Raw genomic sequence first — 15,937 nt, 5'->3', positions numbered from 1 at the left:
AATACTCATTTAAATATGTATTATTTCAATGAATGCATTACTAAACATATACATGTGCAACCCCCCCCTTTTTTGGTAATTTTTTTTGAGCTAAGAAACTTTGGAAAAGTGCAAAATCTGAAGGATAATTAGCTTCTAATCCATGTATTTGCCTGGGTGGTGTGAATTAGGTCGGTTTGCTTAAAAATGAGTATGGAACAAAATTCTGTTCCAGGTTTGAGAGACAACAAAGGTGATCATTTCAAGATATTTAATAAATATTTTTATTCTCTTGACTAAATTTAGCAGTTGCATCAAAGGAGGAATTTCAGCAGTTGCTGATTATAATATTGTAGCTGTAGTCTATATGTGCAGAGCAGAGAATTGTGGGAAGTGTATACTGTCCATAGTCAGTTCATGCAAGGTACTGACCAGGATATTTGGATCTCACCATTACACTATGTTTACAGAGAATGTGCTTTAGAATATGGGTAGTTGTGAGCTAGCCGTCTTTCAGGTAAGCTTGTTTGTCTGTACTGATCTTATCATTAAGGAATGCCTGGAGAATTTATGAGGCACCCCAGGGTTGCACAGAGTTAGACTCACCATTGGATATGCAATGGATTGGATGTAACGGATGTTGTCTGGACAAGGGAGACTTTACAGATGCATCCCAGACCTCTCCTACTTTTACTGTTTTGTTTTAAGTGTTAAGTGCCCTGCCACTTGGAGTGAAACTCTGACATCTGCATGCCTTGGCAATATGCTACATACCACAAGCTTTCTCTAAAGCATTTTTAATCTTTCTATCTCTTGTGCTACCTGTGTTTAATTTAAACATCTCCTGCAGTACTTTGATCTTATCCTTTGATCTGCAGCACCTAGCCCTGGGAGAAGTTTTATTAAGATTACACATAAAACCACAGAAACACAGACACACACGCCTTAGTGGCCTGCCTTCCATCTCTCCTCTCTCTGAAGCTGATGGCTGCATCAAGAGCTGCAAGCACAGGCAAGACTCTCAGAAGAAGCAAACTGGCTGCCCAACTACTGTAGCAGCCAACTCCTTTCTGTGTCATTTAGCAAGAACTTGTTGGTCTGGGGCAGGGATGGGCAACCAATAACCAACATTCAGGAAAAGTGAGGATTGCAGTCCAACAACATCTGGCAGGCCACAGGTTCCCCATTCTTGGTCTAGGACCAAGATTCAAAGATCCCATACAACCGAGGAAAAGGTGGGCTGGTAGACAAATTCATGGAGCATCAATCTAGTAGTGGTTATTAAACATGACTGATCATTAGAAACTCCTATTCAGAGGCAGGATGTCATGGTCTGGTTGGAAGCAGAGGAATGGTGGGAGGCACTAGCTGGGGAAGATACTAGCCAAGGGAAGAAGGCTTCAGATTGCGGGTGGAACGATGGTGAATGATCAGAGGGAGAAGAGAGACTGGGAGGAGATGTTGGAAGCTGAAGAGGTAACAGGTTTTAGTGAGCAGGGAGAATCTGCAGCAGAGAGGAGTGCAGAAGCAGAAACAGGAGAGGAGGGAGGTCAAGAGGCAGAGATGAGTCAGGCTGGTGAAGAAGCCAGGGTGTCTCCCACTCCTGCTGCGACAAGCTCCCCTCCTCCCTGGTCTCCCAGGACCAGGAGAGGGATGAAGTAGGAGCAAAGGCAGGCATAAAGGTGCAGTCTCAAAGTGCTTGGGGGAAAACCCTGGACAGGAGGAGACTTAGGCAGCTGTGGGAAGGCAGAGTCCTTCAGTTTCCACAACTGCCTCATAGTGGCAAGACCTACCGAGAAGAGTGGCTGTGCCTTTCGAGGACTACAGAACATTAAGTTTGTCCACGGCAAGCCTCTTGGCAGGCCACAATACCAAGCTGCTCGGCCATGTTTGGATTAGCAGATCACAACAAGATAAAAACCAAAATGTGTCATCCCCCCCTTACTTTTCCTCCTCAGGTCTTTTCTTTATCCAGCTGTTATCTTGTAACAGAGTCCTCTTCTTGTTGACCTCATTAATAACTTGTTGTCTACTTTTCATTGCAATGGAAGCATTCTTCGTATCTATTAGTGCACAGGCAAGAAAATTAGAAATTACATACCAAATGTAATTTTTGATCAAATATTTGCATTGTTCACTTTGCAAATTTCATTGATGTGTGCTATAGTTTCTAATAAAATATCTATCTTAAAATAGTAATTAAGAGAAGGAGTGTGAGACTTGGAAAGTTCCCAGATAAACCTCAAAGCTGAAATCAGGGTGGTAGACTATTGCCTGCATGTCACACAACTATTAACTATTTTGCTAGAAATACCTACAGTGCAACCCTGAACATTTCTACAAGCTCCATTGAGTTCAGTGAGATTTTCTACCAGGCAGGTTTGGATGGGACCAGAGCCTGCTGCATGTGAAATCTCTTGCCACCTATACCAGGGTTCGCCCTAAGGATGAAGTCCTATAGGCTTAGCATGTTGACCAACATCATGATGTTATCTTTCCAATGCATAATTAAAGACAACAACCCAATTTTCAGTAAACTCAGTTTTTTCCCCATTGTCTTCCTCCATAAATGCTTCCAAACAGGGTAGAATTCAATGTCAACCCATGACAAACGTTATATCTGTGCAAGCATTTTGACTTGGCTAATGGGACTGTGCCCCTTTTCCTCCCCCTCCCATGCACTGCTCTGGAGGCTCTGCCAGCCCCCCCTTAGGACCAACTGGGGGAGCATGGGGGTGTGGGGAGAGGAAGAGGAAAGCCCCATGACACAAGTGGACGTATTTGCACATGGCTTCCATTTATGGGGCCCATTAGGTGAATCCCATCCAAAGTGCCATACAACATACCGTATTTTTTGCTCTGTACGACGCACTTTCCCCCTCCTAAAAAGTAAGGGGAAATGTGTGTGTGTCTTATGGAGCGAATGCAGGCGGGAGGCTCTGCTCAGCGCTCCCTTTAAAGAGCTGTGTGGAGTGTGTGTGAGGCTCTCGGGGGCCTTGGGGAAAAGCCCCCAAGAGCCGCACACACACTCCACACACTCTTAAAGGGAGCGCGGCTCTTGGGGGAGCCTTAGCCGCACATAGCCTCTCCTGGGCAAGGGGAGCCTTCATCCCCTTGCCCAGGAGAGGCTGCGCACAGCTATCCCATAAGACAGGATAGCCAGCGGGATCGCTGCCCTGCGATCCAGCTTGCTGTCCTGGCTTCTGGGATTCAGAATTTTTTTTTCTTGTTTTCCTCTTCCAAAAACTAGGTGTGTCTTATGGTCTGGTGCGTCTTATAGAGCGAAAAATACGGTAATACAAAAATAAGAATCAATATAAAACTTTTTTTAAAACCTATAAACAAATCCCATCCAATATAAGGGGCACCATATCTAAAACTCTACAAATTCATCTTATTATTTACTGAAGGTCTACTCAGAAGTAAGTCTCACTGAGTACAATGGGGCTTACTTCCAGTTAACTGTGTAGAGGGCTGCACTCAAAGTCTGTTCACACACTTGCCATATTCCTTGAAACCTCTCTAGTTCCCCCGCCCCACCATAATATTTTATTAAAGCTTTAATGAAAGCTAAGCCTCTCTGAGTGAGTTGAAACATTTGCTTTCTTCCAGTTTACCGCTTTGCACACAAATGTACTGTTGTCAGCAAAAGCTGGATATTCAGTACATTTTATTGTATTTTATTGCTATGGCTAGTGGCTGATGCAAATAAAGATTCTTCTGCTTTTGCTTGATAGAACTTTTAAAAATGATTATATTGCATTTGTGAGGTGCTTCTGGCTGAGTGGAAGATATTGACAGCACAATCTTAGGCATTTTTGCTCAAAAGGAAGCCCAGCTGTGTTCAGTGGGGCTTCTAGATCTCCTTGTAGAGGAGTAGCGGCAGCCATCTAAACTGATCTCAAGACCACTTTGAAACTCAAACTGGGACCTCATAGCATAACCAAAAAAACAATAACAACAAGGGTTAATCAGCATGTAGTTAAATTTGAAGTACAGCTGACACAAAATGCAAAGGGCTGGAAGACATTTTGCCAATCTGTTGGTTTGACATTTTAAAAAGAGGGGGCTATGTTATTTCCCCCAACCCCTTGACTAACTCAACAGAAGCAGAACAGAAAGAGTGATAGCACATTACCACTTTTGTTAGGGGCCGATTTTCCTACAGTGAAGGTTGTCATTTTGTTCAGAGGTGCTTTCTTTACGGTGCACTGAAAGAAAGTAAAAACACGAGAGATTAAGTATGGGGACCCAATCTGGCAAAAGACATAAATGGCAGGCTAAAATAATGAGCCCACAACTCAGCCTCACTTTCCAGATGCCAGCTTTCATATAACTGAACATAAGAAGAATCCTGATGGGTCAGACTATTTAGCCAAGTATCCTGTTCCCCACAATGGCCAATCGGCCAATAGCCCTTTCCTGTTGTTGCTCCATGCAGCTGATATTCAGTGGGATATTGTCTCTGATTCAAACTTGGAGTTACACATAGACATTTTGACTAGCCACAACCCAATACATCTCAAGCAAGGACCCAAGTCCTCACTTAAGCTGTCAGTTCACACAGGCCTCAAATACAAGAATATGAATGGGCTCTTTGCTTCTCTGAGATGTGGAGGAATGGGAGAGACTCCTTTTCACCAACATACAGAGCAGTCAGCTGCTGAAAGAGAGGTTTCGATATTGGCTTGCTGACATTTCTTCTTCAGACAGGAGGCAGGAACGGCTGTCCATCCTCCTCAGCAGCTTCTGTTGTCTTTTAAAGCTGGTATTCCTTATTTGCTCTGCTTTACAGTAGTCAGCAGAGACCCTCTGCTGTCTGATTCCTGACCACACAACTAAACAAGCACTCAGGAGCTTCTCTGCCTTACGCACGACCACCACTAACTAAAAGTCTGGTGGCAATTTTTAGAAAGGGAAAGAAGGGAACGAGCTAAAGTATCAAATTAAATAAATAATGGTTGGCTTCAACTTCTCTCCAACTGACTGGGTACATGTAAGTTTTGGTACTAATGACAACACAAAACCAGTTTTTTAGATACAATAAATGACTGTGCCATAGAACAAGGACAAAAACAGGAGAAGAGAGAATATATTCAACGTAATCGTTCACACACTGCTTGGATATAGTGACTGCAACATTATTAAATTTAAAATCAAGTACTACTTTCCACCTGGGCAGATGAGGCTTGTCAACCTGGGAAGGTAGCCCACCTAGGAGAAGGCAAACTCTGATCCTAAACCTCTGCAGTGGTACCTTGGTTTACAAACTTAATCTGTTCCGGAAGTCTGTTCTTAAACCAAAGCATTCTTAAACCAAGGCGTGCTTTCCCATAGCAGCAGGGGACTCAATTTACAAATGGAACACACTCAACAGGAAGCGGAACATGGTCTGCTTCCAAGGCAAAGTTCACAAACCAAAACACCTACTTCCGGGTTTGCAGTGTTCTTAATCCAAGTTGTTCATAAACTAAGCTGTTCTTAAACCAAGGTACCACTGTACTGCCTTGCAGGACATATTCAGTAGAAGAAACAGCTAAGGGGCAAACCCTACACAACGGTCCTCCACAGGAAACAAAGCAAATGCCAGTACACTGATCAGAAGGTGCCGCACAACACCATGTTTTATGTTCAATTCCCAGGGTGTCCTGCAGCAAGATAAAGGGGCATGAGAGATAGACTTTTCCACCAGTTCCAGCCAAGTGATTCTAGTTGATTCTTTTTTTCAAAAGAAAGGAGAAAGTTTAAATTGTTTGCTATCACGAGTATTGTAACAACCGAGGCATTGAACAAGAGGCCTGAACAATTGTGATTCGTCAAGCTGACTGCAGATCATCAACCTATGGGAGAACAATACATCTCCTGTTTTTAATGCTTGCTGGAGAATGTGACACCAAGGCCATTTCTGAGCATCTAGCAGCGCACCCAGGTTGGCTGGTAGCAACTGGCTTGGTGGATCACTGATTGTTCAGGCCCTTTTAAACAAGTATTTCATAAATGACTGAAAACAGTATCAGACTGAGGCCAAAAACCTTGGTCCTGCCACACCTATTAATTCACACCTGTCTGCATAAGCTTCAGAGTTCTACTTGTTGATCATGAAAATGTTAGCAACACCCTTGCCCTTTCAATTTATGTCAAATTCATTGGCAAAGTGTAACAGGCAGAACATATGACGGGAAGCTTTTCTTCTCACTCAACAACAACAAAAATGTTCAAGCCTTCTGTAAGAAATTGTTTTGAAATGCTCACTGGGCATTAAGCCAACATGGAGTATTTCCTAGTAACCACTCTTTTTATACTATCAGATAAGCTTTGCTGGGGATGGGGTGGGGATAGTTGATTTTTGGTTCGGGTTTATGTTGTTTCGGTAGCTACTGCCATTCCAAAGAAAGGCTATACCAAAGTGTGCTTGATCCATTTAAAAGCAACAAGAAAGGTGCTGAATGCTCATTGTGGCTGCTTTTTATTTTTTCCATGCTATCTGAATTAGAGGAATTTTGTTTTTATAAGCATTCGACCCTGGCAAAGCTTTCGTTGCAAGACTCCACCTTCACAGACTGTTGACACTCTTTGGTATGCCAACATATGAATTAAAGGCTCTACGTTGCAAATTTCGATTTCATTTTGCATTTGCATTTCACTTTTGGTGTTTAGGAGTCTCTTCCAGATTTGTTAATGCTGACATGCCTGTGCTGTTGTTTAATATTTTTTTCCTGGGGAGCCAGTCCTTTAAAAATGATCAATCTGTGCTGCTTTTAAATGTTTGCAGTGTGGTATTGCTGTGGTACACTACCCTGATATTTTATGAAGTCTCATTATGTAAATACTTTTCTAAAGGAAAGAAGGAAGGAAGGAAGGAAGGAAGGAAGGAAGGACATTCTTGTCAACTTTATAAACCTCCCAAAGCTATATCAAGTGTGTGAGGAGGCAAACAAACAGCTCCCACAACCCCAAATTCCCTCCCAAGTTATGGCTTTGCTTGCTCTGGGACACAGTGCAAGCATTTTACTCACTTTTGCCCTGTTTTCAAACCTTTCTAGTATACAGGACATCTTAAATGATGCATGCTACCAATTTTAGTTTTCTAGCCAGCATAGAAGACATTTGGTATATAATTCCCATTGACTTGTTTGGGTGTTTTAAAACAAATGGGGGGGGGTGAGGGCAAAAATAAAGACACCCCCCTCCGATTGTTTTGATAATTTTAGTGACTAAGGTTGAAACACAAAAAACCCATTTCCTTCTTACTTGTTCTTATTTTAATTTTCCCAAAGGAGACCCAACTAATATTTTTTCAGCATGCAGCTTGAAAATGCTGTAGTCACAGCCCCTCGGGCCAATATTCCTCTGAGCTCTAGCTCACGGTGGGATGATCTGAGATGAAACAATCTATATCTGCCAGATGTCTTGGGATGTTGAATTTGCATTGCAATTTCAAAAAAAAAATGCTTCTGGGAAGGCTGGGGGAACAGTACAAATTGTGACCTGGCCTTGTGACCTAAAAGAGCAATAAAGTAAATGGATGGAAGGTCTGGATTTCATATGCTGATTTGAATTTTTAGACCCCTAGAAGCAACAAATGCTTCTTCAAACAATTGAAAAAGTAACTTGGAGCACATAATGGAGTGTGAAACAAAAAGGCTGAAATAGAAGGGGTTAAGTGCCTCCCCTGCCCCACCTGCTTTCCCACCACTGGGGTCTCCTTTTTCACATGTACTATGTAATTTAAACATTTGGCTATAAGAAGTCAGTAAAGTAATCTGATCTGGTGGCAAAATCCATCCGTTCTTTATCACAGACCAAAAGGAATAGGCACAGATCTATTTGATAATACTGCCAGTTGTCTGGCTAGCTAAAGATAGGCTTTGATTTCACTGCAATAGATCTTGATTTGTTTTATCCACATTTGATAACTGTTATTTATGAGGCTATGGTCTCCTGCTTAGAAGTCTCATGGTTTAGCTCATTGCTCTCTGTAAGATTAAGCACCCAAGTTCATTTATCCCTTTCTCTTCATCCCAAGCTGAGAGATCTTCTGCAGATGCGCTGTCTGATCGATCTACCGCATGTATACCAGTGACCACCGATTATTTGGCCACTGCTTCACTTGTTTGTCGTACGCTGGTGAGTCATAGTTTCAGCATGCACCAGGGTACTCACAATAAGACAGCTCCGCGACAGGCACCCTTGTATCCGGCTGACAAACAAACATGAACCCAAAATAGCAAACAATCTTGGGTGGACTCCCATCTCCAAGTCATCATGATGTGAATAAGCTTACAATACCAGTCCTCAATGGCTGAAAAAATGATGAAGGGCAGCTGCATTTTTGTGTTGCTGTCATGGGGTGTGTATGTTTTAATCCATGCATGCTTACTTTTAGTTTTGATAACTCCATCCTGTTTGGGCAAGGGAGCGTGGTAATTGGGCGTGGTGATTACTAAAGGAATGATGGCTTTGGGGGGAGGGAAATGAGCTGGCGTCAAAGAGGGATGCAAAAGGTATTTCATACGTGAGGAGCGCAAGTCTGGCTCCAAAACTGGTACGGATTCACAAGGAAAAGGCACGCAGGTGAAATAAGGACCCTGGCGAAGCTATGTTTACCATGCAGATGCTGCTGGAAATGGCCTCTGTGTAATAACTAATCTGTAGTCTGGCAGGAAAATTTAATAGGGTGACCACTTAAGCATAGGGACGTGGGTGGCGCTGTGGGTTAAACCACAGAGCCTAGAACTTGCTGATCAGAAGGTTGGCGGTTCGAATCCCCGCAACGGGGTGAGCTCCCGTTGCTCAGTCCCTGTTCCTGCCAACCTAGCAGTTCAAAAGCACGTCAAAGTGCAAGTAGATAAATAGGTACTGCTCTGGCGGGAGGGTAAATGGCGTTTCCGTGCACTGCTCTGGTTCGCCAGAAGCGGCTTAGTCATGCTGGCCACATGACCCGGAAGCTGTATGCTGGCTCCCTTGGCCAATAAAGCGAGATGAGTGCCGCAACCCAAGAGTCGGTCACGACTGGACCTAATGGTCAGGGGTCCCTTTACCTTTACCTTTACTTAAGCAAAATAATAAAAAAGGGAAATGCATCACCTAAAAAAGGAGGGCAAATGAGGATTTGCATAACATTTGCACATAAGAACTTAAGAAGAACCTCCTGGATCAGGCCAATGACCCATCTAGTCCAGTATCCTGATCTCAGTGACTGACCACATAAACATCAGACATGCTAGCTTGTACGTATTAGCAAACTTAGACATAATTCCTGTAATTTTTAAAAGAAATATAGTCTTGTCGCATCCACAGCTCAGTGTTAGCTGCACCCACACTGTACATTTTAAGCACTTATACCAGTTTGCTGGTTATATCTTTTCCGCAAAGAAACTGTAATTCTTTAAGGGTGCTGAAAGCCGCTAGGAGACCCCTTGCACAAAACCGGAAAACTTCAAAGATGTGTGCTGAGAGTTCACAGTTGCCTGAGAACTGTGTATTATTTTGTTTCACACTTCCGGGGTGGATAATTTTTGGTTATTTATCTGAATGCATGCTCTGTTGGTCTTAATCAGCATAATATAATCAACAAATTAGAAGGTGGGAATGAACACAATAGGGAATTCCTATGCGTATTAATGAACAACATCGAAGTTGCTCTTCATATACAAATTCAAATGCATTCAGGGGTGGAGTACTCCGGTCTAATTTGAATGGGGGGAAATGGATCAACAGCTAAATAATGCTCAAATGTGGAAAAGATATTTATACTGTGTAAGTACTGTAGTTCCTAGGTAAGCTCAAGTGTGCCTCAGATCGTTTTTGCTGCAACTACAACACACCCCTGTCCTTATGCCCTTGTTCCTATGTGATTAGACTGAGCAAGGGCCCTACTCTGACCCTTCACAGCTCCGGACAGGACCTCTCCTTTTAACCAACAAGGCTTTCACTATCCTCAAGTTCCGGCTGCTTTCCAGCTACCATACATGATGGACCATATTGTACCAAGTTGATTTCCCAAAGTGTACCTCAGCTGTCTATGTGAACTAAATAACCAGGCTCCTGGGGAGGGAGAGGCAGGCGTGTGAACAGTTGCTAATGCTGGGTTGTAAACTTTGTGCTCCTTGTTCTTTATCGCAGGTCTACAAACAATCTCACCCTGGCCTAATTCTCCCATCTCTATTTTACCTATTATCCTGTGACTCCACAAGATTTAATTTCTCGCTGTGCCCCAGGCTTCAGAATCCACACCTTAACAAATTATGGATAGTTTCCTGTAGCACTTGGAAAAGAACTTTTGTTTCAGAATTGTGGTGGATGACAAAATCACCACACACAAAAAACAGGGGTTAATTGCAGGGGGCAACATTAAAAAACAAACAAAAAAGATGTTTACTATAGAGTGGGAAATTAGCAACATTACAGCTGCCTTTATTTTATCCCTGCTGAAACTTGTGGAGATTCTAAGTTCTCAGCATTAAAAATAAAAAAGCATTGCTACTGTCCCACAATGAGTCAGCTCAGCCCAGATCTGTTGTGAGGAAAAAATACTGTCAAAATCCTTGGTCCCTTTGGTTCCCTCAGGCACAAGTCTCCTGCTTCTATCAGCTCCCAGCTCGTCCCTTCCACTGACTGCTCCTCAGTGTCCCACCACCAGCTCTGGGCTCTAAGGCGCCGTCTTCAGAACCCTCCCTGGTGGGGGCTCTTGGGAGGCAGCCTTCCATCACTCTTCTTCATCAAGCCAGTCCCTGACATGCTTCACACATGCCAGGACAAAGAGAAGAGCCCAGTTACGGACCACCAGAGCTAGAACAACCGTCGCAGTGATGCTCTAGGTGCTGCCCTCTGTGAGAAAGAGAACGAACGGTTTGTGGGTGAATGGTGTGCGCGCTTGGCTGCATGCCTGCATGTGTGTGGCATTTGTGTAAATGGACGAGAGAGGACAAGAGAATGGGTGGATGAATGGGAATAATGCTGGTGTTGAGTGTATGTGGATGAATAGATGGATGGGAGATGTTTGTGTGGGAGAAAGAGAATGAATGTATTGAAGAAGAAGAAGAAGAAGAAGAAGAAGAAGAAGAAGAAGAAGAAGAAGAAGAAGAGAGAAAGAGGTTGCACCCTCAAGGAAATGCATCCATTAACTTCAAAAAGATTACTTACCCCTGCTCTAATGCATACCCTCCAACATTTCTCCGATGAAAATAGGGATGTCCTATTCCATTATTATTATTATTAATAATGATGATGATGATGATTTTTATTATTTATACCACGTCCATCTGACTAGGTTGCCCCATTCACTCTGGGCGGCTCCCAACATATAACAAAACTTTTAAAAAATAAACATTTTAAACTTCCTTATACAGGTCTGCCTTCAAATGGCTCAGGAGTCAGATAACTTCACACCCTCCAACATTTCTCCAATGAAAATAGGGATGTCCTAAGGAAAAGCATGACATTCTGGGATCAAATCAGAAACTGGTGCATTTTCTGTAAAGTTGGGACTGTCCCTGGAAAGCAGGGATACTTGGAGGGTTGCTAATGCAGTTTTTAGGATAGCACGCTGGAAGTAAAATTAAGTTTTTAAAGTATACAGAATGTCAAAGCTTTTGTAAAACAGATTTAAAACAGGTGAAAGTCACCGGCAGCAGGATCCCCTAAGCAAGCATGATTTGATCCTTTTACATAGAGGAAATCATAATAATAGCCATTCTAACTACTGGTGTTTTAAGAAGAGCATCTTCACACTTTCAACTGCTGAGGCAATCATCTAAGCCACGTCAATGCTTCATGCAGCAAACAATATGCACATCTTTAGATAACAAGCAATAAAGATCTGGTCAAAAGCAACTAGGCAGTGGCACCCAAGTCTATGGGGAGCACTTAAACTGGGTTTATCCATTAAATGTGCACAGCTTGCAATGCAGCAGATAGAAGAATCAACCACAGAATGGTTTACACCACTTCAAGAGCTCTGATTTACCAGCAACCATGTTTTGTAGTAGCTTAATGAGCATAGTAGTTAATACTATGGGAGCCAAAACACTGTTTATGCAGAAGAGTTAAGTAGAGGGAACAGAAACAAAACCTTCTCAGCAAAAAGTTTCTCAGCGTAACCATAAATACAATTAGGGTCTCCTTTGCATTGGTGTGTTAAAAGCAGAATTCAGCTCATCATGGTGGTGGGCAAATAGTCATGAAACTAAATAACCATCTGCTGTATCTCTGGAGTTCCTTCCTCAAGCAGACTGTTGTACTAGATAGTCTACAAAAGAACCCTCCAACTCTATGGTTAAATGAATCTGGGCCACCTACAGTAATCAGAGGCAAGTGTAGCGACAGGTTGTAGTGATTCTGAGAACAGGTCTTCAGGGCACACAGTTAATTAGATTAGGCCAAAATGGCAGTTAACTACATGCATGTTTTAGAGACCAAACTGATCATCAGGCTTCAGTCTCATCTCACAAGTTTCACACCCTAAATAGCATTTTTGCAGGCAGACATGTATTCTGTTTTGCACATAAGGAATGACGTATTTAGTAAAATATGATCATCATTATCTCAGTCATGGGAGATTACAAATACAAAAGAGAAGGTTTAACGACCCAGTACAAAAGTGTAATGCTGAAATCACTTGTCTATTCATAGCAAAGCAAGCTTCTGGAACTGGTTTTACAGGATTTGGGTGGAGAAGATTCTGCCTTGAAAGAAATTAATCTTTAAAATTGTACATAGCCTGAAATCAGCTAGTTAAAGATGACAAAGTTTTGATTTGTGTGAATTTGTTTTCCTTCAAACACTCCTGTGCTTCGTATGTAAATTGTTTCTGCACGGTGGAACATTTTGTACAACTTGAAACTTATTTCTTTGTTATTTTGAAGAAAACAAAGCAAAACACCTTCCTTCAAAGATCTGCTACATACTTGCAATAAAGCAGAACTTTTAATCCCTGCCATCCACCCAATTTATTTCATACTTTGTTTTTAAAGACATGTCTGATTTCTATGTTCCTTCCTATGAAAAGAATGTACTGGTACATTTCCACCACAATGCACATAAGATTAACATGCGTAAAATGCTACTCCTTCCACCATCTTCCACGTGTAAAAATAGATAAAAAGATTAAGCCATTTTCCTTCCAGGGTGAGTGAACACTAGAGTTATCATTTAAGCAAACAACTACAAATTAGAGAACCGTTTGAACAAGCAAGTTTTCAAAACTCTAAAGTGATTTTGACACCCCAGCTTTTATGTAGCCATTCAGAGGTTCCATCAGATTATACAGAGGTCTATGAAGCAGGAATGTGGTAAAAGAATAATAAAACCAGTCCTCAAAACTGAAGTTGGCTGCTGGAAGTCCAAACTCACTGGAAGAGTTTGGCCTGTAGCAATTACCAGTATATGTTAAAATCCATGCTTACCTCTTCAAACCATGAATGAAAAGGTCCAGAACCCGGCACCCAGTGGTCTCTGTTACGCAGTTCAGTTTACAGAAGAGCAGGATCCTCCTCCATCTGAGAGTCTTAACAGCTTGGAGGCTTCTCTACCAGAGGCTGACTCATTCAGGGAGGAGAAAGGAGGTGCAGAAGAGGGAGTTCACCTTGCACAAATACCAGTTCAGTTAAAATCCACTGGCATATTTTTTGTACTCTAGTCTCTGCTAAATTCTCTCCTGTGATGTAGAGACAGATTGCAACAGACAGCAAAAAACATGCAGGTTGCTAATGATAACAATACATTTTTGTTACAAGGTGACTAATCCCATAAAAAGCAACAAACCAGTTGTCACTGTGCAATAGACCTATTACTTTAGTTGGAAGTTGAATGTATATTTTAAAAAAAAAAAAAAAAAAACCCTGCCAAACATGTGAGGAATCTTCAGGGCAGTAACCTGAGAAATTTACACACTGCAGTCCTAGGTCTATTGGCTGAAGAATTTCAGTCGTTTTGCTGAAGCCTTCTTAGAAGCTGGTGCTGTAGGAACTCCAGAAGAAAACTTGCTCTGCTCTGGAAAATCAGGTTTAGCTATTAAGCAATCTGAAGTATAACTAAATAAAAGGGCTACAATTGCTGTTTGTATGGAAACAGATACTTTTATTTATGCACTTACTCTCCAAGGATGTAATTTTAATTCATGAAGAAGGTGGACACCCCATAGATGATGTGAGGCAACCAACATATGATGTCAGATTATGTGCTATCATTCAGCATTAAGCACCCATGCCAAGAGGTGAGCCAAACAAATATATAGCAAAATAATGATTAAAAATAAAATAAAATCCAAGGCATTCTGGAGCCTGCTGTGAGGTACAGTCATACCTCAGGTTATAGGCGCTTCAGGTTACGTTTTTTCGGGTTATGGACTGCCAAAACCCGGAAGTACCAGAATGGGTTACTTCTGGGTTTCGACAGTTGTGCATGCGCAGAAGCGCTAAATTGCACTTTGCGCATAAGTGCTGAATTGCAACCCGCGCATGTGCAGATGCGCCGCTGTGGGTAGTGAACAATGCGGGTTGCGAATGTGCATCCCACACGGATCATGTTCGCAACCTGAGCGTCCACTGTATTTAATGTTTTATATATCTCTTTTGATTAAAATAAATCCTCAAAGTTATGGTAATTCCTGATTTTTTAATTGTTTTCCGTTAACCTAACATAAGTAAGGGGTTACAGTGAGGGGGGGGGAAGTATTTGACCCCCTGCTAAATTTTCCCGTTTGCCCTCTGAGAAAGAAATGACCAGTCCATAATTTTAATGGTAGGTTTATTGTAGCTGTGAGAGACAGAATAACAACAGGAAAAACCCATTTCCTTTTTTCTGCCATGACTGTTCTCAAAACAATTACTTCAGTTCAACCAACTTCAAGGTCAGAGCTACCAACTCTTATCTCTTTCCCTCTGGAGAGCTCAGTACTGGAAAATTTCACTTCCAGGCCCACCAGCTATGTCTCACTAACTCCCAAAATTTATAGAGTTTATACACAAAACAATTCAAAAACTATATATGCACAAGGTTAGAAATATCTCACCCAGGAAAGAAGCAAGGAAAAAGGAAAAAAAGAAAAAGAAGAAGAAGAAGGAATTTGACTGTTAAATAGCTTTAGCATCTAACTCTCCTTCTGCATTGGAGACCTGTTCTGGCATCTACAAATAATAGTGGGTATCTCTGTTTTGGTGGTAACGCGGGTGGCACTGTGGGTTAAACCACAGAGCCTAGGGCTTGCCGATCAGAAGGTTGGCTGTTCGAATCCCCGCGATGGGGTGAGCTCCCATTGCTCTGTCCCTGCTCCTGCCAACCTAGCAGTTCGAAAGCACGTCAAAGTGCAAGTAGATAAATAGGTACCACTCCGGCAGGAAGGTAAACAGTGTTTCCGTGCGCTGCTCTGGTTCGCCAGAAGCGACTTAGTAATGCTGGCCACATGACCTGGAAGCTGTACGCCGGCTCCCTCGGCCAATAAAGCGAGATGAGCGCAGCAACCCCAGAGTCGGTCACGACAGGACCTAACGGTCAGGGGTCCCTTTACCTTTACCTTATCTCTGTTTTGGTAGCCTTAGTATATGTTGTAACTAAGTTGTGGCATGAGGTGCTGAATATAGCAAAATGAATCAGAAATTCTAGGCGATCTACTGCAAATCAGTCTGAGATCTACCAATCAGTAGATCCAAATCCAAGTCCAACCAGGGGGCATTGGATAAAGTGGACTTCAATATGAGAAAATTTGTTTTTACCCATGAAACTCAAAGTTGGGCAAGCCACACTGGCAGCATAACCTACTTCACAAGGTGGTTATAAGCAGGTTTAATTGGGGAGGGGGTTACGCTATGCTGCCCTTTGGAGGAATAGCAGGATACAAAAGTGATTGATACACACTCTCTGAGCCTATTCCTGGAATGGAGGCTGCAAGCTATTAATAGAACTGCAAATGCAAGAGTGAATTATATGAACCTAGAACGTGTATATCTTGTTCCCAAGG

At 42.3% G+C, this 15,937-nt stretch overlaps 1 protein-coding gene across 6 annotated transcripts in view; it reads right to left on the bottom strand.

Moving 5' to 3' along the window:
- SCEL (sciellin) overlaps positions 1-13,986 on the bottom strand; it is a 56,140-nt gene extending 42,154 nt beyond the window's left edge. For 2 of the 6 annotated variants that reach the window (XM_083610788.1, XM_083610791.1), the window contains exons 1-3: positions 13,386-13,761; positions 4,118-4,190; positions 1,925-2,042 (exon numbers count right to left, since the gene is read on the bottom strand). In XM_083610788.1, the coding sequence (XP_083466914.1) occupies positions 1,925-2,042; positions 4,118-4,160 (161 nt within the window). In that variant the 5' untranslated portion in view covers positions 4,161-4,190; positions 13,386-13,761. Of the gene's footprint in view, positions 1-1,924; positions 2,043-4,117; positions 4,191-13,385 lie in introns of all 6 variants that reach the window. The other 4 variants (XM_083610787.1, XM_083610789.1, XM_083610790.1 and 1 more) reach the window with 4 other exon arrangements.
- Positions 13,987-15,937: the final 1,951 nt, after the last annotated feature.

Source organism: Podarcis filfolensis (genome assembly GCF_964270895.1).
Source record: "Podarcis filfolensis genome assembly, chromosome: 4".
In the NCBI taxonomy this organism is placed as follows: domain Eukaryota; kingdom Metazoa; phylum Chordata; class Lepidosauria; order Squamata; family Lacertidae; genus Podarcis; species Podarcis filfolensis.
Note: the sequence above shows the minus strand (reverse complement) of the source record. Positions and strands in the feature narration are given on the sequence as shown.